Source organism: Talpa europaea (genome assembly GCF_964194135.1).
Source record: "Talpa europaea genome assembly, chromosome: 6".
Taxonomy (NCBI): Eukaryota; Metazoa; Chordata; class Mammalia; order Eulipotyphla; family Talpidae; genus Talpa; species Talpa europaea.
Genome location: NC_140072.1, coordinates 13,702,318 through 13,729,513, shown reverse-complemented (window position 1 = coordinate 13,729,513; position 27,196 = coordinate 13,702,318). Strand labels below are relative to the sequence as shown.

General features: G+C 41.5%; 1 protein-coding gene across 1 annotated transcript in view; it reads right to left on the bottom strand.

Moving 5' to 3' along the window:
- The window catches only part of RAB10 (RAB10, member RAS oncogene family), a gene marked incomplete at both ends in the record, with an annotated part of 65,417 nt that overhangs the window by 25,596 nt on the left and 12,625 nt on the right, over positions 1–27,196 (bottom strand). The window contains one exon of the mRNA XM_084234663.1: positions 2,318–2,378. Within this exon, the coding sequence (XP_084090789.1) occupies positions 2,318–2,378 (61 nt within the window). The remainder of the gene's footprint in view (positions 1–2,317; positions 2,379–27,196) is intronic.

The following is a 27,196-nucleotide window of genomic DNA, read 5'->3' as shown; positions in this document are numbered from 1 at the left end:
CTTGGCTCGTAGGTATACAATTTTTCTACACCACGAGTTTAAATCATGCTTATCTCCAAAAATAGATAAATAAAAAGCATAAGGTCTGCTATCTGCCCTCAGAGAACTTATATTCCAGTGGGGACAAACAAGTAAAAGAATATGTAACCCCAAAGTATGATAAATGTTAACCAGGTAAATATGTTGGGGTGACAGAGAGAATGAAGTGAAGGGAAGGAAGTGATGCTTGAGGTGAGTGAGAAGAGAAGTAGAATAGAAATCAACAAATACTGAGTATCTTTATTTCCCAGTCTCTGTTCTAAGTGGAGGTTATATAACTATGTATCAAACAGATGGGATCCCCACACTCAAAAAGTTTACATCCTAGTGAGAGAATAATGTACACATTTTTTAAATATGGTTTAGATATTTAAAAATACTGTGACCAAGATAAACCAGAAATAAATGCCGTAAGTGCCTAGAAGGGCTGGGCTGTTTTTAGCTAGTCATCACAAAAGGCCTCTCTAAGAGGAAAAAACTGAACTGAGACTGGATGAAAGCATTCCAAGCAAGAGGAACAGTTGACATACAAAGGCCCTGAGATGGAAACAAGCTTGGCACACTTAAGGGAAGAAAAACATGGCCACTGTGGTTGAAGCCAAGCTGGTGAAAGATGAATGAGGTCAGAGGGGCAGCAGACAAACCTGGAGTTTTCAAATTGTATTTCCGTTGAAATGAAAGTCTCTGGAATGAATGGGACTTTAAAATGCTCAGTCTAACTATGGGGCTTGGGGGTGGGGCAGAGAAAGCTGGGAGTGGTCTACAGAGCATGTACAAAGATCCTAAATTGGAAAAGAATTTGCCGTGTTCATACAACTGAAATGAAATCAGTTGGGAGTATTATCTGCACAAGATGAGATCAAAAAGGTGGGAAAGGGTCTCCGCTGTACATGTGGTAAGGGATTTGAATTTTTATTTTAAATGCTATGGAAAGTCAAAAAGGTTATAAATAACTGAAAGAAAACAACCAACGATTGAAGCAGGACCCCCTAAATTATTAAACCCAGCCCCGCTGAAGGGCATAAGTGCAATCGGCCTCCAGCGCAGGACCTCAATGCAGGTTCGGTCTAGAGGCCAGTCTATTCCCTTTTATATTAGGGTCCAGGATGTTGAAAATGGGCTTGAGAATGGAATAATCTGATTGGAGCTTGCCCAGCACCAGTCAAATATCTGGGGTGGGAGTCCCTACTTCCCCCTTGATTCCTAGTGTTAAGTTATGAAGTCCAATTGGTGCAACCCCCCCCCACCCCCACTTCCAAGTACTCAGTTATGCAAATCTGGGGTTGTGAATGGACCAATCTAATTGGAGCACTCATGGGTGCCAACTAAAAGGACCAATCAGGTTCAAAAGGCAGGCACCCCAGAGATACTGCCAGCTTCCAACCAGACCGAGAGAAGAAAAGGAGAGAGAATTGGCAAGTTGAAGAGGACTTGAAGAGGCAGTCAGATTCATCAGGAAGACCTTTGCTGAACTATGACACTGAACCCTGTCCTCTGGCACCACACCTTCATAGGCCTTATCTCTGGCTCCAACATCTCCTGCTGAATGACACCATTGGCACTATGCTAGGTGTCCTTAAAAGAGCTGGTTGCTGTTGGCTTTATGACTAGCATAGCTATAATACAGGTCCCTGCCTCTGACAAGGCCAGCACCAACCCCTGGTGCTGTTTGCCTTTGTGCTGCCGGCCAGGCCTTCAGATTGCTGTTGCTAATTGCTTTACCACTTTGCAGAGACCTTCAACCTTTAAACCATTGCTTATGCTTCTGGCCCTGCCTCTAATACTTTACTCTACCCCAACTTCTCTCTCTCTACCCCCTTTGTGTTCTGCAACTGTAGTTGTAGGCACATGGGTGAGTATCCACTAACTATGACATTTTGGCTCCCCAAGCCTTGCATGGTTACACCATGATCAGACTTGTATTTGAAAAAGGCTCCTTTGGCTGTCGTGTGGAAAAAGTACTACTGTAAGCCTACTGTACGATTCAAAGAGGTAAAGATGGCCTGGCTGTGGGAGGGTAATAATGGCGATAGCGCTCACAAACACACACATCCCCACCTCTAGCCTACACACCAGCTCTTGTATGCATAAATAAATCTTTAAAAAAAAAAAACAACCTACATTCTAGAATATATAAATTCCAGCTTTGCCATTTACAGACTATAAAATCTTTAGAAGGGAAATCTTACAAAATTTAAAGAGGCAACAAGGAAGGATTTTGCTGCCAAACCTTCAGGAACTGGGTATTCTACAAAGTGAATAAATTAGTATCACTTACCATATCTGTAGTTTGATCTTCTTTCCTTGTAATTCAACTGTTTTGATCTTAAAGTCTATTCCTACAACATAGAAAAAAAGATAAATTTAACTCTGGTTCTGAATTTGGCTCTACTAAAATTAACTGTGACAAAAACATTATATTTTTAATATCTGTATTGAGTTGGCTCTGGCTATTCACTAAGCATGCAATTCAGAGGAAGTAAGTCCAATTTTATAGTTGAGTAGATGGAGAAGAAATAATTACACAGAAAGAGTGAGATGTTCACACGCAGAAAGTAAAGTATAATTTTAATTATCTAGTATTGTTTTCCTTTGACTTTGTTTTATTGCAGTTTTCTAAACTTGGAAAACCAACAAGGAGAAAAATCTACTTGCATAAGACTGCCAGGTGTTTTTTTTTCCCCACAAATAAAAATTCAGAAAAATACGTGTACACTGGCTTTGTTACTAAATCATTCAGTATCATTTCGACTCATCTTTTTTTCTAATGATTAAATTTTCCCCCACCACAATCCATTATACCCTCTTCCTTCTTTCCCTCCCCACCTTCCCTCTTAACCTCTATGTTCATTAATGTCCACTATAGCTTTTGTATTTTATCAGTCTGCTATGTGTCCAGCATTTGTTTTTGTCATTCTGAGTTACCTTACTACATATAATTCTCGCAAACTCCTCCATTTTGCTGAAAATGGCTGTATTTCATCTTTCCTTGTAGCTGAATAGATTTCATTTGGAGAAATACCACATCCTCTGTTGATGGATACCTTGAATACTTCCATGTCCTAGCTACTGTAAACAATGCTACAATACACACTGTAGAGCTTTTTTTTTTTTTTTTTTCCCACTGATAGCTCCATGTTTTGGGATAGACGCCCGAGATTGCTGGGTTATATAGCCATTTTCAGTTTTTTGAGGTAAATCCAGATGCTTAAAGTATCTAGTATTTTAGACACAATAAAAAGATGTTTCCTAGTTGATAAAAAATATATACAGCCTTCACTAGTTGGCAGAGCAAATATATACTGTACCAAGGATAATGAAGGTTATTCCATAATGATAATGGGGTAGATTCATTAAGAAGGCATAACAAAAAAAAAAAAAAAAGAAGGCATAACAGGGCCTCCCTGGTGGCACAAGGGGTTAAGAGGCAGCCTATGAAGCAATCCGCAGCTACTGCAGCATGAGTTCGATCCCTAGCCAAGAAGCTACTCATATGGCACAGCAGACCTCTCCTGACTCTCCCGCTGCTCACCTCAGCAGTGTATTTCAGTCAATCCGCCTGTTCTATTCCCTGCCTGTCTCTGGTGAATCCTCTCACCTCCACATCTCTGGCCTGTAATTCTAGTATGTATAAATAAATAAATCTTTTAAAAAAAAAAGGCATAACAATATTGAATGTTTATGCATCTAATAACACAGAGCTTCACGATACACAAAAGTATTGCAGCTGCCCCAAGATGTGTCTGCTCCATAAACAACCAAAATCTTCAGCTCAGCCCTATTAAGTTTCTCATACCCAACTCAATAGAGGAAAAAAGGCCATCTGCCTGGCATCTATCAACCTCGGGGAGTATCTATGCTTGAATTTATTTCTGCAAGAAATACTGAGAAAAATGTCCTAAAATGACCTGGCTGTCAAGACTAAGAATTCCAGTTAGGCATACAATTTATTAACTAATCTTTTTCTTTTTTTAAAAAAAAAAAGATTTTTTTATTTTTTTATTTATACAAGCACTGGGTACAGTCAGAAGCGCGGGAGGGTGGGAGAATTCGCCAGAGCCAGAGCGGGGAGCAGAGCAGGCAGAAGGACCGAAGTACACTGCTGAGGGGAACAGTGGGCGGCAGGAGAGGTCTGCGCGCCATATGGGACCCTCCTCCAGTGGCCGGGGAGCATCCGGGAATCGAACCAGCGCTGCAGAGGCTGCGGGCAGCTTTGCAATGCACAGCGCTCAACCGCTGCGCCACCAGGGAGGCCCTATTAACTAATCTTAATGACAAATCTGACAATACTATTTCAGAAGACTTTTCCAAAAAGACATGAAATTAGTACACATTCTGTAAGCTCTACATAAACCCTTTGAAATCAAAATCAGATCTAACTAGAAAACTTCTAAGAATTCAGGGTATTTTAAGTCACTTACCTAATTGATCATGATAGAAATCTCATCCTAGACTCAGTTTCCCTGTCAACCTCACCCAATCAATCCACCGCCAACTATTAGGTTCTACTACTATCAATAAGTCTTCTGAATTTGTTCTTGAGATTAAGGATATTTCCCTACCAGTTTTATTAGCTTTCTCTTTATAACTTACACATGTTGTCGCCAGTGTTTTCTCCTCTTTAGTTCTTGAACTCATTCCAATGGATTTTGTTAAGTGCCCCATACTCCACCCTTACTGCCCACTCACCACATAGCAAAGTGGCTCTCACTGAGATCAGTGATCTATGTTCCTAAATATGACGATCATCTCCAAGCCTTCATCTGAATCAACCTAACATAGCAGTAGTTGTAGCGGTTCTTCATACTTTCCTGCACAAAAACGCTAATCACTCTTTAATCTTCATTACTAGTTTCCATCTGACCACTAAAAACTGGAGCAAAATTCTCTATCTCACTCATTCCTTTGGTGATTTCCCCTAATTTTCCCAATTTCATGGTATTAAATACCACCCACACACTTACAGCTCTCAAATCTGTATCGTAACCCAGATCTCACCCCTGAACTCCAAACCTGATACCCACCTAACCTACCTATTAGATATCTCTTAAACCCATCTTTCACTCAAAGACTTAAAAAAAAAAAAAAAAAAAAAAAAAAAAACTAAGGCCCAATACACTCTGACCACCTCTGCTTTTCCATCCCGGCTTCATGTGCTACTCCTCTTCCTCGCACATAGCCTGCTGTATTAGTTTCTTAATTCTACACAGAGATCAGGCAGATCCCCACATTGTGGAACGCTCTTCCACCAGGGCTCCTTCCCCTTAGGCAGGCACATACTCTAAATTATCACGTTCACCTGTTTCCTACCCAGTGTGCATTGTCTTGTTACCATTCCCTACCCTTCTTCCTTACATCTTTAACATTCCTCAAATAAATGGTACATATTTACCTATTTCTGTTGTTTATTGCCTGCCTCTCTTGGCCAAAATATAAGATTCACAAAGATAAAAAATTGTATCTGCTTAATTCAGTTAAACTCCTAGCATCCAGAGCAATGCCTAAAATATAAGCAGACATTCAGAAAATACTGTAGAATAAACACATATTTTCTAGACAAAATAAGAGCCTCTGAGACAAGCTACAGAAACTTCATTCACAAGGTGAAATTCACCACTTGACAAGCTCTACACTTACCCACTTAGTTTCTCATCAGCTTTTGAGAGCCTCAGGTCAAAAATGAAGGACAAAAATTCCACAAAGATATCAAAAGAAATAAGCAAAAACAAGAAAGAAAGGGAATCTGGGGGAAACAGGGGCAAGCAGAAGAAAAGAATTCCTTTCATCTTCTGCAGGAAGAGGGGAAGAGCAAGGAGAACCAGGAAACTCCTGGATAAGGTTTTTCAAGAGATCTCCCAGAAAACACAACTCAATAACAGAATATACAAAGCATAGCAAATTAGAAGATCAAACCAGCGAAGTCTAATAGAAGTTCTAACAGAAGTTCAAGAATAATATGTAGGGGCCTCCCCGGTGGCGCAGCGGTTGAGCGCTGGGTTGCGAAGCTGCCCGCGGCCTCTGCGGCGCCGGTTCGATCCCCGGCTGCTCCCCGGCCACCGGAGGAGGGTCCCACATGGCGTGCAGACTTCTCCTGCCGCCTGCTGCTCCCCTCAGCAGTGTACCTCAGTCCTTCTGCCTGCTCTGCTCCCCGCTCTAGCTCTGGTGAATTCTCTCACCCTCCCACACTTCTGACTGTACCCAGTGCATGTATAAACAAACAAACCTGCAAACAAATAAATAAAGCATGCCTCTAAAAAAAAAAAAAAAAAAAAAAGAATAATATGTAGAAAACAATGAAAAAATTATGCAGAGAAACTTAACAAAACCAAAGGAATCTATTTTAGACTGAAAGGCCAGCCAAGTACCCAGCATAATGAACAAAATAAGATCTATGTCAAGCAATAGCATCAAGAAATTTCAGGACAAGGGAATAAAGATATTATAAAATCTAGCAAATAAACAAATTAGGCCCAATTAAACAATCAATTCTGAACTCAGACTTCTCAATAGAATTCAAAATTCAAGAGTTTTAAAAGTATTTAGGATGATTTCACTCATGTGGAATACAAAAGACAGCAAAATTAACAGGCAACTATAAATCAGAGAGATTCGGCAAGGGAGGGGGAGGGAGAGGGATCAAAAGAGGGGAGGGGCGAGCACAAGGGGCTGTGGTGATGGTGCAGGGGTGACTTGGTGGTGGGACTTTTACAGGGACTACACCTGGGAGGAGAAACCAAATTTTGTACAGAAATGAACAATGATGTAAAATATATATAAATTAATTTTTAAAAAAAGACAAAGGAAAGTAACAGGTAAAACCAAACCAAATCCCAGAACTCTCACTGCAGAGCTGAGTTTACAAGGGGACGGTGGGCTCAGTGGGCTGTGGTGGATGTGATACAATTACTTACATCTGCAGAGGTGTGAAGCTACGCCCTGAAACAGATACACCACTGTAAATCAATAAGCACAATTATACCACAAAAGAGAATTTTTTAAAAAGTCATTTTCAACCTGTATCCAGTCAAAATCAAATGAGTAAAATAAAGGTATTTCCAAACATGAAAGACCCAAATATTTAGTACCCAAGAACCTTTTTCCAATTTTTTTTTTATTGGGGGATGGGGTGGGCAAGGAGCAGTTTATTTTCACAGCTGAGCCAAGGACAAAGTCCTCAGTGTTGGTAGCAGCAGAGGCAGCCCCCTTCCAACCCTCTCCTCGTGGTATGGCAGCTGCAGACGGTGTCCGATCAGGAGCCAGGGCAGCAGCTCTCCTGCCATGGAAGATGGCCGGCCACACAGCAGCAGGTTAGAGGAGGAAAGGAAGTGTTAGCCTGGTGAAGGACTTAAATCTCTCCATGGACCATGTCTGGGGAAGACCTGGGAACTGTGGGAGGCCTGTACTTCGAGGTGGGTGCATCTGAAGCGACTCAGTCAGTCACCAAGATATAGCTGGAGATGTCATACAGGAGCCAGTGGATGCCAGGTGGCAGACTCCTCATGAAGGCACTGCGGCCCTGGATGCACTGGTGGTGGCTATGGATGGAGTCCAACTCCAGGACCTCTTGGATAGCCACTAGAGGACAGGGCTATGGGCAGGTCTGGCTGTTGGCAAAGATGAGGTGGGTCATTCCAGCCAGGGCTTCCTCCAGCAGGGCTCCAGGACTGTCCTGGTGACAGTCCTTTATGTGCTGAGGGTCGGCACTGTCCAGCACCCAAATGAGGCCCTGCCCTTAAAATAGTTCCACCAGTGGGAACGCAGGGACATCCACATCCCGTATGTTCCCACTTGAATCCTTGATGCTCCAGGGTTTTGATGTTGAAGTCCAATGTCAGGGAGGTGGTATCGATGGTTGTTTTAACAGCACTATGAGCAGTGCCAGCTCCTGCTCTTTCTGCTTCTTCTTCTTCAGAATGGGCAGAAGCCCCAGGGTCCCAATGGCCCCATTCTGATCACTGCTTCTTTCTCTTATACATCTTTTCTAAGACAGCTACTAAACAGAAATTACTTTACCAAGAATAGGAATAAATTCAGCAAATAGAGTGATGTAAAGGGCAATTCAAACTGGCCTAGGGAAAAACCAATTCAGAAGAGGAATATGACAGAATAAAATGAGAAGTTCCAAAAGATGCCTTCTAAGAAAGGGAGGGGAAGAAACTGTATCAATAGAGTACAAAAGCAGAGTCCAGAGGATTTGGCAATTATGTTGTAGTTTGAGAAAAAGGAGGGACAATGCTTGAAATATAAGCAAATATAACAATGAAGAAACGGTAAACTACAGTAAAAATAAAAACTTATGAAAGAAAATACAATTACAGTACACTACTTGGTTTAGCATTTAATAAAAATGTGTTACAACTATTTGAGAAGATGACTATTTGAGAAGATGACAGAAGATGCATCAGGGTGGAATATTTAATTCTCATCTTCCAAAACAATAAGCAAGAATTTCTAAAATTAGTTGGGTTTTTTGTTTGTTTAAATTAAAAGCATATGATGTGGGAATACAGAGTTCAATAATAAGGCCAAAAAGTATTTGGGAAAGGTAAGACACAGGTAAACATGGGGGCAAGAATTTGTTACTGTTGTTCCTGCTATTGTCACAAACCATGAGGTACTACCTAACTTCTAAAATTCTATATCTATTACAAGAACAGAAATACAAATTAGGGTGCAACTTCCCTGGTTGCCTCAAGTTAGGTCTCAGAGCTATCACCATGATGACCTGGGTTCCATCTCTGGCCAGGGAGCGAACCCACATATGGCACAGCAGACCTCTCCTGTCTCAACCACTGCTCCCCGTAGCTGTGTATTTCACTAGATACACCTGTTCTGCTCCCCACTGTGTCTTTGGTAAATCCTCTCACCCCCTGCAACTCTGGTCTACACACAAGGTTTTCTACTAAATATTTTTGTTTGTTTGTTTGTTTGTTTTATAGAGGCATGTTTTTATTTATTTATTTATTATATTTGTTTGTTTTGTTTATACATGCACTGGGTACAGTCAGAAGCGCGGGAGGGTGAGAGAATTCACCAGAGCTAGAGCGGGGAGCAGAGCAGGCAGAAGGACTGAAGTACACTGCCGAGGGGAGCAGCGGGTGGCAGGAGAGGTCTGCGCACCACGTGGGATCCTTCTCCAGTGGCCTGGGAGCAGCCGGGGATCGAACCGGCGCCACAGAGGCCGCGGGCAGCTTCGCAACCCAGCGCTCAACCGCTGCGCCACCGGGGAGGCCCTCTACTAAATATTTTTAAAAAATAAATACAAATTAGGTTAAAAGAGGAGAGCTTTAGGGCCTCCCTGGTGGCACAGGCGGTTGAGGGCAGCACTGTGAAGCTGTCCACAGCCTCTGCAGTGCCAGTTCGATCCCCGTTGTCCTCGGAGCAACCCATGTGGCAAGCAGACCTCTCCTGCCGTGCCCGCTGCTCCCCTCAGCAGTGTATTTCGTCAGTCTGCATGTTCTGTTCCCTGCTCTATCTCTGGTGAATCCTCTCACCCTCCCGCACATCTTGTATAAATTTGTACTCTATAAATTATACCCCAGCTCTTGTATAAATGAAAAAAAAAATCTTAAAAAAAAAAAAGAGGAGAGCTTTATTTACAAATGTGTTCTCTCCAATAATTAAACACCTCACCTAGATCACCGTATTTCCACCACGGCCCCAAGCCACCCCTGCAGTCTCAGTCCTTGCACTGAGTATTCCTCAGTGGTGCATTTTTCTCAGGTAAATACATTTGTCACTCCAGCACATACTTTCTACGCTGACAAACATACACACACCTAAATAAGGGGGGTGGGGAGAATATGCTTAAGATAGAGTAGGAAAGCTTTTGATAAAGTTTAGGGCTAAGAATAAAATATACAGCTCAGCTGCAAAGAAACCTGTCGCCCTTTAAGTGTGCCAGAAGGAACGATAGGATTCTCCAGAAATTCTATCATTTGCTAAATTACCAAAGACTACAGCAATCATAGGGTTTGATTTAACAAGGGATTTTTTTTTGTTTTGTTTTGCTTACGTAAAAACACTCAAGGAAATCCCCACTATTACAGATTTCCTAGAACCAGTTCAAATGGGTATTTCAATTTATCACAGTTCAATTCATTTATCAATTTTCAGTTGCTCAGGAAATTGAGAAACAAAATTGACCAAAAATTAGCCTAATGTTATAGAAGCACCATCCAGTGGCAAAAGGAGCAGCTGCAACTACTAGCCACTACAAATGCCACGTTTTCCACAGCTTGGCTTCTGAAGACCATCAGGACCACAGTAATTAATGCAGGCAAAAACAAATAGTAAACTCCGACAATCAAAGTTTAACAACTTACAGCCAAAGTGATCAATATTTTTGGATTTAACAAAGTGAAAATCAAATGTTTCCATCACACCAGAAGAAATAAGCACATACCTATAAGCCTTTGAATACAGTTTAGTCTACAATTTTAAGAGCTCTGTCACCAGCAGTACAAATTCTGGAAAGGTCAATTTTCAACACATTAGTTTCTTTATCTGAATACAGAAGTGAAAACATGGAATGTGGGAAAGTTACCGCTACAGATCCTTTCATATAATAGCTTAGCTAACACTGAGAATTAATAAAATGACTGGCACTGGTTTAAGTCCTTTGCATGCTACTAGAATGTCAGTGCTTGTAGGCCTTCCCAAAAGCAGAGTTAGGAAATACATTTATGTGTACTAACCCATGCATATACACACACCCACATCTCCATGATTTGTCTGTATAATACATAACACAGTGAGTTAACACTGACATCACTGATTACAATCCACTAGAGTTCATCCTGGCCTTACTTTGAAATCTCTTTCTTTAGCAATACAATAACTGCTCTTGTTATCTAAAATATATTTACTTACATGCTCAATCCGTGTGTGTGTACGTGTGTTGCGCGCGCGCTCTCTCTCTCTCTCTCTCTCCCTCCTTCTCTCTCTCTCTCTCTCTCTCTCTCTCTCTCCCCCCAACCCCCTACTCACAGGAGTACCATTTCTGAAGTTTCTCCCAAATAGTTCACATATTCAATAAAGTCTCTCCACTCTGGCCAGTCAGAACTAGATTGTCTCCCAAACTACCGTAAATCCCAATACTTCAACCAGCTCTCTGGGAGCTGTTCTTCCTGTTATATTGCGTTACCATTCTTTCAAGGTTTGGGGGCCAATTTTCACATACTGAAACCTCACTAAAGCTAGAGCTAAAATAGTTGAGCCAAAGCAGCTTTATTCCCTTTCTAATCAAAGAATACACTATGAAAGTGTAATACAGTGTTCAAATACAATCTACCTATTATTCTTTCTCCGCATGTGGCAGACAATATTTCTCATGTCTTCATGATGATATACTGGCAGTTTAATACTAGACTGAAGAAACTAAGTTGAAGTAATCTGGATTTTGTACCCAATGTCCTAGTTAGTTCTCTTTCATTATATAATTATTAACAATTATTTTCTGGGCCTCCCTGAAAAGGGAGGAGGTTCAGTCTCAGCACTAGACTAAGTCTCAGCCACTGCCACTGTAGCAGGAGTTAGATCCCCAGCAGCATGAGTTTGAGCCCACATGGTGCGGGAGACCTCTCCTGTTTCACCTGCTGCTCCCCTCAGCAGTGTATTTCAGTCAATCTGCCTGTTCTGCTCCCCACTCTGTCTCTGGTGAATCCTCTCATCCCGCCCCCCACCTCTGGCCTGTATCCCAGTTCTTGTGTGCATAAAATAATAAAAGTAAATCTTTAAAAAAAAAAAGAGAGAGAGAGAGAGAGAGAGAGACCTAAAGGAAGGGGCAGTCCTCAAGTTCCAATATAACATTACCAATGCTGGGCCTCCCCTGGTGGCACAGCGGTTGAGTTCTGGGCTGCAAAGCTGCCTACAGCCTCTGCAGCATTGGTTCAATCCCCGGCTGCCAGCGAGGGTCCCACATGGCGCGCAGACCTCTCCTGCCGCCCGCTGCTCCCCTCAGCAGTGTATTTTCGGTTACCCTGCCTGTTCTGTTCCCGCTCTGGCTCTGGTGAATTCTCTCACCTTCCTGCGCTTCTGACTGTACCCAGTGTATGTATAAATAAATAATCTTAAAAAAAAAAATTACCAATGCTACCAATATCACTTAACTGTTTCTGTCCAAAGCCCCAACATAGTGTGTAAGTTATTTTGCCTATCATTTAAGTCACCTTTCTTTCAAATCTCTCAGAATGTAACTTCATTCTCTCCCAAAATCTCTACATGTAAGACTATGAATTATGTCTCAAATAATACTAACAAATAGGACTACAAAGAAAATCTACATAAAACATTTAGTAGTTTCTAGCACATAGTTATCTTAAGCATTAGACTGTATTACTTTTATTATAGATGGAAACAAAGGCCTAGAGATGAAGTCATCTTTCTATTCCCCTCCCTCCCCCATGCATTTAGAGAGGAATTATTTCCTGCTTAAGTGGGCAATAGTACTTTGTAAGCCGCTTTACAGTGAAATACTTCATGTAGAAAACTGCACCTTCTCTCTTCAGTTTGCTGTCATCTACACTCACTGAACAGAACTTGAGTTGCTCATTGGGACCCAGTCTGTTCCAGGGTTCTGGGTTATTCTCTGACCCACCTGACACCTGGATTGAACAAGGCCAGATTCAAAGACATCCAAAGCTGCTCCAGTTCTTCTAGCTCCAATAAACACAAAGTGGGGATCAGACTAGGGGGCTTCTTGACCCGAGGACTTGGAGAATCATGATATGGGAGAGGATTTGGGCCAGGAGGGAGAGGAGAAGAAATCCACAAGGCTTGGAACCATCTCTATTTTTTACTTATATTAGTGTTAGCAAAGTTATTTTCTGTCTCCAATACAAAATTCAATCTATTACTTGTAACACCAAAGAGTACTAGAGAGAACAACAAAGAAATAGAGCATTCCAGTTTATAGCCTCTGGAATTAAGTTTTGAAATCCAATGATTCAACTTTCAAATTTATCCATTTTGTAATTTTTACCACCTTTCTCTCTCCTCTGTTTACAGGGTGATGGAAGTTGCAAATCTAATTTCTAACTCACACTGGTTTTATCAACCTCCCATGAACTGGTTATTTTGGTTACTTCACTGCAAACTCCAGATCCCAATGAGCTGCTGTTTATGAGTTCCATCAGTTTATATTTAACATAAAATAAAACTAATAAAGTATTAATGTATTTTAAAATAAACCCATAAACAGTATTTTTTGAAAAGTAACATTTTCAAAAAATGCCTTAATGAGAATGGCATTTTAGTTTTGTAACTTTAAGTCTACTTTAATAGACAAATTGAATTCTCAGTTCTGCTTCTGCATTCAGTCTATTGCTGCTTTGATTGAAATACATTAAGAATATCAAGTATTCTGGTGGCGCAAGGAGTTAAGCACCACACTATAAAGCAATCCACAGCCTCTGCAGCACGGGTTTGATCCCTGGCCAGCCAAGGAGAAACCCACATGGCAAGGCAGACCTCTCCTGTCTCACCTGCTGCTCCCCTCAGCAGTGTATTTCAGTCAGTCTCCCTGTGTTTTGTTTCCCGCTCTGTCTCCGGTGAATCCTCTCACTCCCCTGCATCTCTGGCCTGTACCCCAGCTCTTGTATGCATAAATAAATAAATCTTTAAAAAAAAAAAAAAGAGAATATCAAGTATAAAAATAAAGTCTAGCTAGAAAACGGAAGAGTATTTTAAGAGCCTGTTAAGGGGCCTCCCAGGTGGCGCAGCGGTTGAGCGCTGGGTTGCGAAGCTGCCCGCGGCCTCTGCGACGCCGGTTCAATCCCCGGCTGCTCCCCGGCCACCGGAGGAGGGTCCCACATGGTGCGCAGACCTCTCCTGCCGCCCGCTGCTCCCCTCAGCAGTGTACTTCGGTCCTTCTGCCTGTTCTGCTCCCTGCTCTGGCTCTGGTGAATTCTCTCACCCTCCCGGCTTCTGACTGTACCCAGTGCATGTATAAACCAAACAAACAAACAAACAAATAGATAAATAAATAAGACATGCCTCTAGAAAATTAAAAAAAAAAAAAAAAGAGCCTGTTAAGGTAATTCTAAACCTCCTTTGACACTACAAAAACAAGTGGTACTTTGTTAACCTTAAAAAAGTAAAATCTGGGCCTCCCCTGGTGGCACAGCGGGTTGAGCACCGCACTGTGAGGCTGTCCACAGCCTCTGCAGTGCCAGTTCGATCCCGGCCGGCCGGTGAGGGTTCCACATGGTGGAGCAGACCTCTCCTGCGTCAATGCTACTCCCCTCAGCAGTGTATTTTGTCCATCTGCCTGTTCTGTTCCCCACTCTGTCTTTGGTGAATCCTCTTGCCCTCCCACACATCTGGCCTGTACCCCGGTTCTTGTATAAATAATCTAAAACATAAATAAATAAAATCTACAATTCATGTATTTCTCATATAGAGCATTCTATAAATTATATAAATATTAGCTGCAACATGGAATCTGAAACCATTATCAATGAATTTTTCATATTCTAGTACTTTAAGCCCATCAGTTACTTTACACTTTTAGATCTTTTATAAACAATTGGAAAATATCAGTCACTAAACAGTTCTTTCAAATGTTGACACCTCATTACACAATATGAAAAAACCATATTAGTTAATACCACTATGGCCCTCATGAGAATATAAGCACTGGAAAGATGTCAAGTTGATGGAGGTACATAAAATTTTTTCAAAATTCTAATTTTCATTTAAAAGCATGAGTTTTATCATTGGCAACAAATGCTATCAATTCATTCATTTGAGAAAGTGTCTGCCAAATATTTAATTTTGAATAACCATTGTATGCCAGTTGTTCTTTCAAGGATAAATGGGTGTCCCATAAAAAAAAGGTGAATAATTCAAACAACTTCGGAGGTGCTTTTCCTTGAGAAAACCATCATCTCAGAATGACAGAAGCATTTTACATTTACTTCCCATTCTGTCACAAAGAAAACAGATGTAGAGGAGGGCAAAGGTCAACCTTTAATAAAATTAAAAATGCTTTCTGCTTCATCACAGACATTCTCAAGTGAAATTAAGCTTTGTTTTTGTTTTTTTTTCCTGTGAGTCAACTGTGGTAAAGAATACAATGACTGGGCCTCCCCGGTGGCGCAGCAGTTGAGCGCTGGGTTGCGAAGCTGCCCGCGGCCTCTGCGGCGCCGGTTCGATCCCCGGCTGCTCCCCGGCCACCAGAGGAGGGTCCCACATGGCGCACAGACCTCTCCTGCCGCCCGCTGCTCCCCGAAGCAGTGTACTTCGGTCCTTCTGCCTGCTCTGCTCCCCGCTCTGGCTCTGGTGAATTCTCTCACCCTCCCGCACTTCTGACTGTACCCAGTGCATGTATAAACAAAAACAAACAAAGAAAGAAAGAAAGAAAGAAAACATGCCTCTATATAAAAAAAAAAAAAAAGAATACAATGACTAATAATCCATCTCAGTGCCAATGCCTGGATTCATGCTGAAGTCAGCAAAAAATTTTGCTTCTGCACCATCAGTTAAGTATCGACATGGTGAAAAATGGCACATAACTTAGCCTTAAAGCTATGTATAAATAATTTTCACTTTTTTGTTAAAAAGATACACAGGTGGGGGGCCTCCCTGGTGGAGCAAGGGGTTGTCTCAGCACTATGAAGCTATTGGAGGCCACTGCAGCATGAGTTTGAACCCCAGCCAGAGAGCTAACCCCACTGGCGCAGCAGATTTCTCCTGTTGCGTCCGCTGCTCCCCTCAGCAGTGTGTTTCAGTAGATTCGTCTGTTCTGCTCCCCACTCTTGTCTCTGGTGATTCCTCTCACCCTCCCCTTGCACCTCTGGCCTGCACCGGAGCTCTTATATGCATAAATAAATAAAATAAATCTAAAAAGGAAAAAAAGATACCCAGGTGGGGTCTGTGGAGATACAAATTTTGAGAACCACAGTGGTATACTAACATTTGTTGAAAATTATGTGTTGGAAGCTTCCACTGTGTATTTTCTTTGTTCCTTGCAACAATCTTGATTTATTTTTCTTAAAACAGATGAGGAAATTTAGGTGATATCAAAAAACAAATCTGACTCCAAGTTTCCCATCACCATGCTTAAGACATATTTGACAGATTATCAACACAGGTTATTAAATTCAGCTTCCTCACCTGTGAAATTATCTTGCCCTTATCACAGATTTGTGTAAAGCTCAAAGAAGGAAACACAGAAGTATTCTAAAATGTTTCCTAGACTACATTAAATATTAGAAAATAAACAAAAATAAATTCCAATAAAGAAAAAAATATCCTTGAAGTTTAAAAAGTTGTACTTTTGGGCCTTCCTGGTGGTGCAAGGAGTTAAGACGCAATCTATAAAGCAATCCACAGCCACTGAAGCACGAGTTCGATCCCCTGGCCCACCAGGGAGCAACCCATATGGCGCAGCAGACCTCTCCTATCTCTCCCGATGCTCCCCTCAGCAGTGTATTTCGGTCATCTGCCTGTTCTGTTCCCCACTCTCTCTGGTGAATTCTCTCACCTTCCACACCTCTGGCCTATATCCCAGTTTTTGTATGCATAAATAAATAAATCTCAAAAAAAGAAAGTTGTACTTCTACTAGGTGATTTTAAAAAAAAAAAAAGATAAATACCGCTAAGACCATTTTTTGCTCAAATGACAACTTTATGATTTCATGGAGTCATTCCTGCCATTCCCCACAGTGGGAAAGCTCACCAGCCTTTGGAGTAAGTTCTAATTCTTGAACTTCCCAGAAGAGGGAAAAAGCCAGTCCTCTACTCATTGTGAAAAAAATAAAACTAAGAACAAAACAGGAAGTTAAACTCAGAAAAAGGGAAATGTGGGCCCAGAAGGCCAATTCCTGTAATAAAGCCAAAGATGCATAACTTCAGACCATGGAGTCTGTTCCCTAAAACCAAGTAGGATACTAAATTATCTGAAGATGATAATCCACTATAGCGAAGAGTAACAATGTACAGAGAAGATAATATAAGAATGACACATACATACCTACAATGCCCTCAAGCCAAGACTTATCAAAACTAAGCAGTTAAAAATATTTAAATGTCTTGCTAAATTAGGCATTAATTTCTTTTAAGATATGCCTCAGAAAGTTTAAATTATGGGAAAACAAATCTGGAAATTCTGAAGAGCACTGCAATCCACCATTATTCCTAGGTGAGTTATGATTATCTGCCATTTTACTGACCCAAATACAGTGGTAGGTCCACTCATTTCAACTATGGTTTTCTTGTAGAAATTAAGACCACCTCTATTAAAGCCAACTTTTGGGGCATAAAAATACCAAAACATCTCAATGCTGTTGGGGGCGGGGCAGGGGGAAGAGGCTGTATTAAACATTAAGAATGTACTATCAGCTGAAAATTTTAAAACATATACGATTACAGAGAGGTACAAGGCAAGTCAGAAATTCTTAAATTCAAACTGCCACTAAAATGTGAGAGGTGAGCCAGGAGTGCCCTAGCCACAGCCACTCCCTCGGTACTCTGAAGAATCTGCATGAACTGACAAAATAACTAATCTGCAACAACAACAAAAAAACTTACCAAACAACAATAAATAAAACATACATAAAACAACTCATTCCACTGACTTCTACTCTAGGGGTATGAGAAGTCATTAAGTTTGTTTAGCTGGCTTTAATTAAGCCTTGCCCACATAGTCTGAGAAAATGACTCAGCAAGACTCAGCCCATATGTTAACTAGAGTTAAGCGATTAACACAATTAAGTTAAACATATATTTTTCTAACATGTCCAATTTACAGATAAAGAAGGAGGCTTAGAGGTTAAATAACTTGCGCAAGTTCACAAAGCAAATTAATTAGAACCCTGTCCTCTGGTTCAATCGTCTAATATATTTGGCACTAAAAGATCACTTAAAAAAAGGCAAAGGCTCTGAAGTCACATTCACGAAGGAGCCTTAATGATAATATCCAACATCTGGAATGTTCTTCCTCCTCTTCCCACTCTCGTTCCCTACCTATCTTCTGTAATAGCCCAGACACCAGCACAAATGCCAACTTCTCAGGACTGCATTCCCTGAGCCACCTCTCCATGCCTTACAATATATTAAAACCTCTTCTTTCTGATGCCACAATGTAGTTTCTATTCATAGCAATAATCTAATTTAAGAATTACTCTGGTTTGATATTCTGTTTGCCTGTTTGATGAACATGCATTACGCCCACCAAACTGCTACAAGTACGGAAATCATTAATTGTTTGCCGAAGACACTTATAATTTTTTTCAACACTATGTCCAAATTTACTATCTTGCTCAGATTTTTTTTTTTTTTTTTTGAAAGGTACATTAAAGTTAGTGGAGAGGGTTTAGGAAATCTTAGCTTGGTCATGGTCTACTAACTTCTGCCAAGGTCTTACCAATTAGCTATGAGTAACCAAGTATCTACACAACAAATGTGCTGTGGGAACTGTAACCACTTTTGAACACGTGGTTAAATCTGAAAAGATGACCAGGCATAAACTGTCACTCTTTCCCACCTTTTACAGATGCAAAATAACTGACATTTCCCTTCCTAGCACAGCAGGCATATATCAAAGTATAGTAAAAATAAATAACAAACAGCAAGCTCCTTCTGGTCTTAAATGGTGTCTAGGCATCAACAAGATTCAAGAAGTTATCGGGCCACCAGTAAGTGGGAGATAAGGGAAACATGGAAAACAATACAACATGTGAATGTACATGTACCAGAGTTTACAGGGTGAGTATAGAAGTTTCTGATATAGTGATCTTATCATTTATTACAGTGTTTATCTACAATTAATCTATGTGTTCTGCAATAAACCTTTCAGACAGCAATGCACTCAGAAAGTTTATATTTAAAGTCAAAACACTCACCTGGAGAAACAAATTTTAAGAAGCACCAGCATTTTATTCAAAAGGCAGTAGTTTTTGTAAAATTGTTGTCTAAAGATGACAATAACAATTGGATCTCCAAAAACTGTCTTTACAGGACATTCTATAAAGCTAACTTTTAGTTTGGATCAAATGAGTGATCTAAATTAATGTTTCATTTTTTTTCAATTCTGAATTTTCCTGTCCACTCAAAAAATGAATCAATAATTATTAAAATGTTGGCTTCATTAGCAGAAACAACTTCACAAAAAATAACTGATGCAAAACAATCAGTATTATGTTTCAAATAGCAAAACCATAACCCATTTAATGATGTGCCTTCTTTGATCCAATTCACTGAATCAAAATAAAGCTTTCAGAAATTCATTCCATAACAATGACACATCTAATATTACTATAAACGCTATCATGAATTCAGTTAAAAATATACATTCATACACATCACATAAGGTTAAAGTTTTCTTTCAGTGATGACAATACAAATGCTAGTTACGTACAGAATATGTTAAAAACAATTCTTTCTGGGCCTCCCCTGTGGCGCAGGGGTTGAGCGCTGGGTTGCGAAGCTGCCCGCGGCCTTTGCGGCACCGGTTCGATCCCCGGCTGCTCCCCGGCCACCAGAGGAGGGTCCCACATGGCACGCAGACCTCTCCTGCAGCCCGCTGCTCCCCTCAGCAGTGTACTTCGGTCCTTCTGCCTGCTCTGCTCCCTGCTCTGGCTCTGGTGAATTCTCTCACCCTCCCGCGCTTCTGACTGTACCCAGTGCATGTATAAACAAAACAAACAAATAAAATAAATAAATGAAACATGCCTCTATTAAAAAAAAAAAAAAAAAACAGGGCCTCCCCGGTGGCGCAGCGGTTGAGCGCTGGGTTGCGAAACTGCGCGCGGCCTCTGCGGTGCCGGTTCGATCCCCGGCTGCTCCCCGGCCACCAGAGGAGGGTCCCACATGGCGTGCAGACCTCTCCTGCCGCCCGCTGCTCCCCTCAGCAGTGTACTTCGGTCCTTCTGCCTGCTCTGCTCCCCGCTCTGGCTCTGGTGAATTCTCTCACCCTCCCGTGCTTCTGACTGTACCCAGTGCATGTATGAACAAAACAAACAAACAAACCAGCAAACAAATAAATAAAGCATGCCTCTATAAAAAAAAAAAAAAACAATTCTTTCCACCCAGCTAAAAACAACAAACAAAATACCTCTATACCTGGAATGACTGGAATATACATTATTCATACATACAAACTCATACAAAAAGGATATGGTTTTTCCACCAACTGAAAGAAAAGTTTAGATGTTGAAATTTAGAAATACACACAGTAACTGAACTATAAAATCTGTAATGAAGCTAATGATGATGGTGTGTTGTGTGTGTGTGTGTGTGTGCGTGTAAGTAACCAAATGTCAGCATGTGGTTTATCTGTTACATGCCATCAATTATATTTTGGAAATGTTTAAGCCTTTAAAGAACTCCTTCATAAACCTATCTAAGCATCCTACAATAATACTGTTTATAAATGAGTCTTAGCAACTTTGGTTGCATTTTTTAAAATCAGCTGAAGTATTTACTTATTTATTTTAAGGATTTATTTATTTATATATACAAGAGCTGGGGTACAGGCCAGAGATGGGGGCAGGGGTGAGAAGATTCACCAGAGACAGAGTGGGGAACAGAACAGACTGACTGAAACACACTGCTGAAAGGAGCAGTGGGTGAATCAGGAGAGGTCTGCTGCGCCATGTGGGTAGCTCCCTGGCCGGGGATCGAACTCATGCTGCAGTGGCTGTGAACAGCTTCATAGGTTGCATCTTAACCCCTTGCGCCACCAGGGAGGCCCCTCATTCCTTCAGTCTTTCCAAAAGGTTTTTTACAGATTAGGAAACTTCACATAAATGAATTCACAAATAAGGGGAGGAATTCTTACCCCCAGCCTGCCAATCATATCTACTCTTAACCTATTTTCAGTAAAGATAGCATCAATTAGGTAACAGCTCTATTGCCCTGCTGTGACTATGCAGATGTTTTACTCTTTGCCGACCTTCTCCCTATGGAAAGGAACAGCCTCAGCTCTCCTCCCAACACTGCCCACCTGTGACCATGCAGGTCTCTCTTTTAACAAACCTATCCCTTCAAGGACAGCTCTTTCTGCCTGCTTGTGTCTTGTCTGTGCAAGTGTCCTTCACTCGTCTCTCCCTTTTTATAACAAACCTGTTCTTGTGGATATAGATTAGATAGATTGATTGAGAAAGATGATCAATTACTGGCTGCCCAGGTAAGAAACCTAACTAGAGCCTTGCTGTCTTTTCCCCAAAATTTAATGACATTAAATCACGTTTTTCTTCAGTATCTTATTCTCACCTTCCTAGCTCAGATCTTCATCACCTCTCTCTTAGATTCACCCAATATTATGCAAATTTGTCTCTGTCTCAATTAGCTCCCATGTTAATAGTTTGGTAAATATCTTGCTCTTCTAATCTAAAATACCATGCTCTTTTCTACACATATCAAAATATATACACTTTTTAAACCGTTTTTTTTAAATATTTATTTATGCATATAAGAGTTGGGGTACAGGCCAGAGGTGTGGGGGGTGAGAGGATTCACCAGAGAGAGTGGGGAACAGAACAGACAGATGGACCGGAGTATACTACTGAGGGGAGCATTGGGCAAGTCAGGAGAGGTCTGCTGCGCCATGTGGGTTGCTCCTTGGCAGGGGATCGAACTCGTGCTGCAGTGGCTGCTGACAGCTTCATAGGTTGTGTCTTAACCCTTGAGCCACCAAGGAGGTCCCTTTTTAAACAGTTTTTTAAAAAGCCATAACTTAAATATTAAATCACCATTCCTCTATTCAAAACTTTTGATGATACCTTAGAAAATCCAAACTCCTTAACAAAAGACTGTCTATAATCTAGACCTAATTTATATCCCGTCACACCTCCCGTCTTAGCCACTGTGTGCTACCTGCAGTCTCCAAACACACCATGTGCCAAAGACTCCATTCCTGTGCAGTTCCCTCAACATAAATGCCTCTCAACTCTCCCTACCACCTTTACTTTAAATGCTCAGTTTATTTTGTTTTAAAGATTTATTTATTTATGCATACAAGAGCTGGGGTACAGGCCAGAGATGCGGGGGTGGGGAGGACCCACCAGAGACAGTGGGGAGCAGAACAGCTGGACCAACCAAAATATACCACTGAGGGGAGCAGCGGGGGAGACAGGAGAGGTCTGCCTCGCCAAGCGGGTTTCTCTCTGGCCAGCCAGGGATTGAACTCGTGCTGCAGAGGCTGCAGGACTGCTTCACAGTGCAGTGCTTAACCCCCTGTGCCACCAGGGAGGCCCAAGGCTCAGTTTAAAGGACTTCAGAAGGTCCATACTTTCTATAGGAGCTTTACCAGTCCCTCTCACTTAAGTTTTATATAGCTTTATTAACATTCACACATCTTATTAAGCAATTAGGTATGTGACTGGATCACTAAAAACTGTAAACCATTTTAAGGAAAACTTTCATATTTGTTTAAAAAACTGATTTATTTATTTATGCATACAAGAACCGGGGTACAGGCCAGAGGTGCGGGGGCACGGGGCAGGGACAGGATTCACCAGAGACAGAGTGAGAAACAGAACTGGCAGATCTACTGAAATACACTGCTGAGGGGAGCAGCAGGCGAGTCAGGATAGATCTGCCGTACCATGTGGGTAGCTCCCTGGCTGGGGATCGAACTCATGCTGCAGTGTCTTCAAATAGCTTCATAGGTTATGTCTTAACCCCCTGCACCACCAGGGAGGCTCTGTGGTTTCATTTTTATATAGATATCATGTCCCATATACACAACGTATGCCTATTAAGTGCTTACTGAATAAACCAAAATCCTTTGCTGCCACTGGTCAAAAAGGCTTATTTTTTACAATTCAGGTTTCAGTGAGTGATTCTAAAAAAAATTACAAAATATGGGGCCTCCCTGGTGGTGCAAGCAGTTGAGCACCGCACTGTGAAGTTGTCCGCAGCCTCTGCAGCGGGTTCAATCCCGGCCGACCCAGTAGAAACCCACATGGCGCAGCAGACCTCTCCTGTCTCGCCCACTGCTCCCATCAGCAGTGTGTTCTGTCAGCCTGCCTGTTCTGTTCCCCACTCTGTCTCTGGTGAATCCTCTCACCCTCCTGAACATCTATCTGGCCTGTACCCTGTTTCTTGCATAAATAAATCTTTAAAAAATTACAAAATATGTACCTCAACAATTTTCCTTTCTATTGTCAACAATTTTCTTTCTCTAATAAACTATCAAAAGAGGTGGGATAACTCATCAATAAAGTGTCCAAATCACCTCTTTTTCTAATGGGGAGTTTTTAACTTAAAAGTCTGCTGTAGGGGCCTCCCTGGTAGCCTAGGGGTTAAGGATCAGTGCTATCACCATTACAACCTGAGTGCCTGAGTTCGATCCCCTGCCAGGGATCTAGCCCACATATGGAACAGCAGACCTCTCACGTCTCACCCGCTGGTCCCCTTAGCCGTGTATTTCAGTAAATCCACCTGTTCTGCTCCCCACTTAGTTTCTGGTGAATCCTCTCAACCCCCACACCTCTGGCCTACACCCCAGTTCTTCTACGTTAAAAAACTTCTTTCCTGGGCCTCCCTGGTGGCGCAGCGGTTGAGCGCTGCATTGTGAAGCTGCCCGCAGCCTCTGCAGCGCCGGTTCAATCCCCGGCTGCTCCCTGGTCACTGGAGGAGGGTCCTGCATGGCGCATAGACCTCTCCTGCTGCCCGCTGCTCCCCTCAGCAGTGTACTTCAGTCTGCCTGCTCTGCTCCCTGCTCTGGCTCTGGTGAATTCTCTCACCCTCCCGCGCTTCTGACTGTACTCAGTGCTTGTATAAATAAATAAAAATAAATCTTTAAAAAAAAAAGTTCTTTCCTTCTCTTTCTCCCTCCATATTAGAGAATTCACAGCATTCACCTGTAACTGACAAATGCTGAATCCAAACAAACTTCTTCAAATTCTCACCAATTAGAAAGATTTTGCAAAATACTGGCATGGAGGTGGGGGGAGCCTCCCCAGTAGAGCAGGGGTTAAAATCTCAGCGCTATCAAGCTATTGCCAGCCACTGCAGCATGAGTTCGTTGGATCCTGATCCCCAGCCTGGGAGCTGACTCACATGGTGCAGCACAACTCTTGTATGCATAAATCTTGTATGGGGGCACAGGCCAGAGGTGCAGGGGGGAATGGTGGTGAGAGGATTCACCAGAGACAGAGTGGGGAACAGAACAGGCCCATTGACAAAATACACCACTGAGGGGAGCAGCAGGCCAGACAGGAGAGGTCTGCTGTGCCATGTGGGTAGCTCCCTGGCTGGGAATCAAACTTGTGCTGCAGTGGCTGCAGATAGCTTCATAGTGCTGCAACTCAACCCCCTGCACCACCAGGGAGGCCACCTGCTTTCAATTCTTTGGGACATACAACTTAGAACGGGGGTTGCTGGGCCTTATGGTAGTTCTATTTTTAATTTTTTGAGTAGCTACGATAATCTTAATCTCAGACTACTCACAGTTTTTACCCCATTAAACTCTTGGAATACTTGCCATGCACTTAAGAAAAAAATCTAAAATTAAGGGTTATTTGGTATGTCCATTTCCTACACTAGAATGTAAATTCCATGTGGAAAGAACAGCACCTCACTGACATATTTCCAACATGTAGCACATATGTTGGGACTCAAAGCTCATAGTGCTGAATAAACGAATGCATTAATAAAGAAAATATATATATATTATTCCTCTGACTTCAAGTTTGTCAGGGCTCTTAAAGAGATAATGTAGTGTTCATGATCAGTAAGTACAGGTTTCCAAACTGACTTGTAAAGCAAAGAATTAGCAATTAGTGTTTCATGCTGCAACATCAACTTTTATAAAGTACCTATTTTGTAGCAAGGAACTATACCAGATGTACACAAAACTGTGTTTGAAATGATCTGATTTGGAGATGTGCTAAGAACACAAATAACTATTTTGTTCTTTCAAATAATCAAGAATCTACAGGCACTGTTCTAAGTGTTAGAGATAAAGAAGTGAAGTGATATCCCTATATTCATGTAGATCACATTACAGAGGTGTGAGACAGTCAACTAACAAAACAAGAAAATATATGGTATATTTTTAAATGATATTAAATACGTAGGAATAAGTCCAGTAAGAGATAAGGTAGACAGAGGAGATTTCACTGATAAAATGGTATTTGAGCAGACACTTGGAAGAAATCAGGAATAGCTATCAAGTACCTAACGAAAATGGTTCTCTAAAGACAGAAACATGCAAAGGTCCTGGGGCAGGCGTATGCTTGGCAAATTCAAAGAAGAGCATAGCAGCTGAAATACTAGAGACTGAATAAAGCAGTGTGAGTTAGGAATAAAAAATGAGATCAAAGAGGTATCATGAGACCAAATTACATTGACCCCTATATGTTGCAAGTGAGATGGAACATCACTGGAAGATTCTGAGCAGAAGAATGACATAATACCAATTAAATGTTAAACGAGTTGTTGAAGAGACTGTATAGGACAAGAAAGGAAGCAGGAAGACTAATTAAAAGAACTGTCTATAATAATCCAAGCAACATGAAGACATCATCAGTCAGTATGGTAGCAGTACAGGTGATAAATGGTGAGATTCAGAAAGCAGAGCTCCAAAATAATCTGCTGATGTGAAATGTGACAAAAAGAGGTATCAAGTATAACTCCTAAGTTTTGGTGTTAATACCTTAATGAATGTCTATTATAGTCCAAGCCCTCTGCTAGCTGTCACATTATTCCATTTACTCCATTCTCAGCCCCTGTCCAAAGAGAGGTTCAGAAAAGATTTGAAAACCTGCCTGGAATCAAACAGCAAGACACATGTTAATTAATCCTTGTTCTTTTCACTATACTCTTCTCCCCTTACCATTCAGGCCACTTCTTAAATTCCTAGGGCCTCCCTGGTGGCGCAAGGGGTTAAGAAGCAACCTATGAAGCTATCCACAGCTGAGTTCAATCCCTGGCCATAGAGATAGCCACATGGCACAAAAGACCTCTCCTGACTTGCCCATTGCTCCCCTCAGCAGTGTATTTCAGTCAGTCTGCCTGTTCTCTTCCCCACTCTGACTCTGGTGAATCCTCTCACCCCCTGCACATCTGGCCTGTACCCCAGTTCTTACATGCATAAATAAATCTTTAAAAAAAATTCCTTGAGGGATTCATATCCTAAACATTAAACATGGTTTTCCTTACCATTTTTTGGAGGTTTACTCTTCTAAATCCATATTTACTAAAGTCACTATAACTTTACTTTGATTTCTCCAATATAAACTGCACTCCTTACCACCCAGAGAAGGTAACACAAATGTCTGGACATATTTTTTTTAAAGATATATTTATTTATTTATACAAGCACTGGGTACAGTCAGAAGTGCGGGAGGGTGAGAGAATTCACCAGAGCCAGAGCAGGGTACAGAACAGGCAGACTGATGAAATACACTGCTGAGGGGAGCAGTGGGCACGGCAGGAGAGGTTTGTGTGCCATGGGGGACCCTCGCTGGCAGCCAGGGATTGAATGGGCGCTGCAAAGGCTGCTGGCAGCTTCTCAGCCCAGCACTCAACCATTGCGCCACCGACTAGGCCCTTTCTGGACATATTGACCTAGATGTCCTATAAGCACATGTCGCAACTCAAAAACTAAATACCTTGTCTCTGAGACATGATCCTACTAGGATATTCCCTAAGTTAAAGGCTCCAATTCACCCAGCAAACAGCAACATTAGAAATATGTGACACAGATCTAATTGCTACCCAATCTATAAAATGAAATATTAGCTTATTGTCACATCATACAAATCCCTTCACATCTGGCACCATACAGCTTCTGAACACTTGACATTTCAAACCCAAAATGTTGATGAAGTGGGGACAGGTGAACCAAATCATGATACTGAGCATATCAAATGTAACACTATGCAAATGAGGAATGCCTGCCAAGATATATGGCGGGAAGGGGGAGGAGGATAAAATACAACTATTTCTGTGATGTGTTTATTTCACAGTACATTCTTGGTTCTCAAATTTAAAAGCTTGTATCAAAATCACCTGGAGGACTCTGTCAAAATACAGATGACTCAGCCCTTCTCAAGGATTTTTCTGATTCAATAGATCAGATGTGAAACATGAGAACCTGCATTTTCAGCAAGTTTCCCAACACTGCTATTAAGAGATTCACACTTTGGAACCACCTCACATTTTTAAAAAATGGATCTTTTTTTTTTTTTAAGATTTATTTATG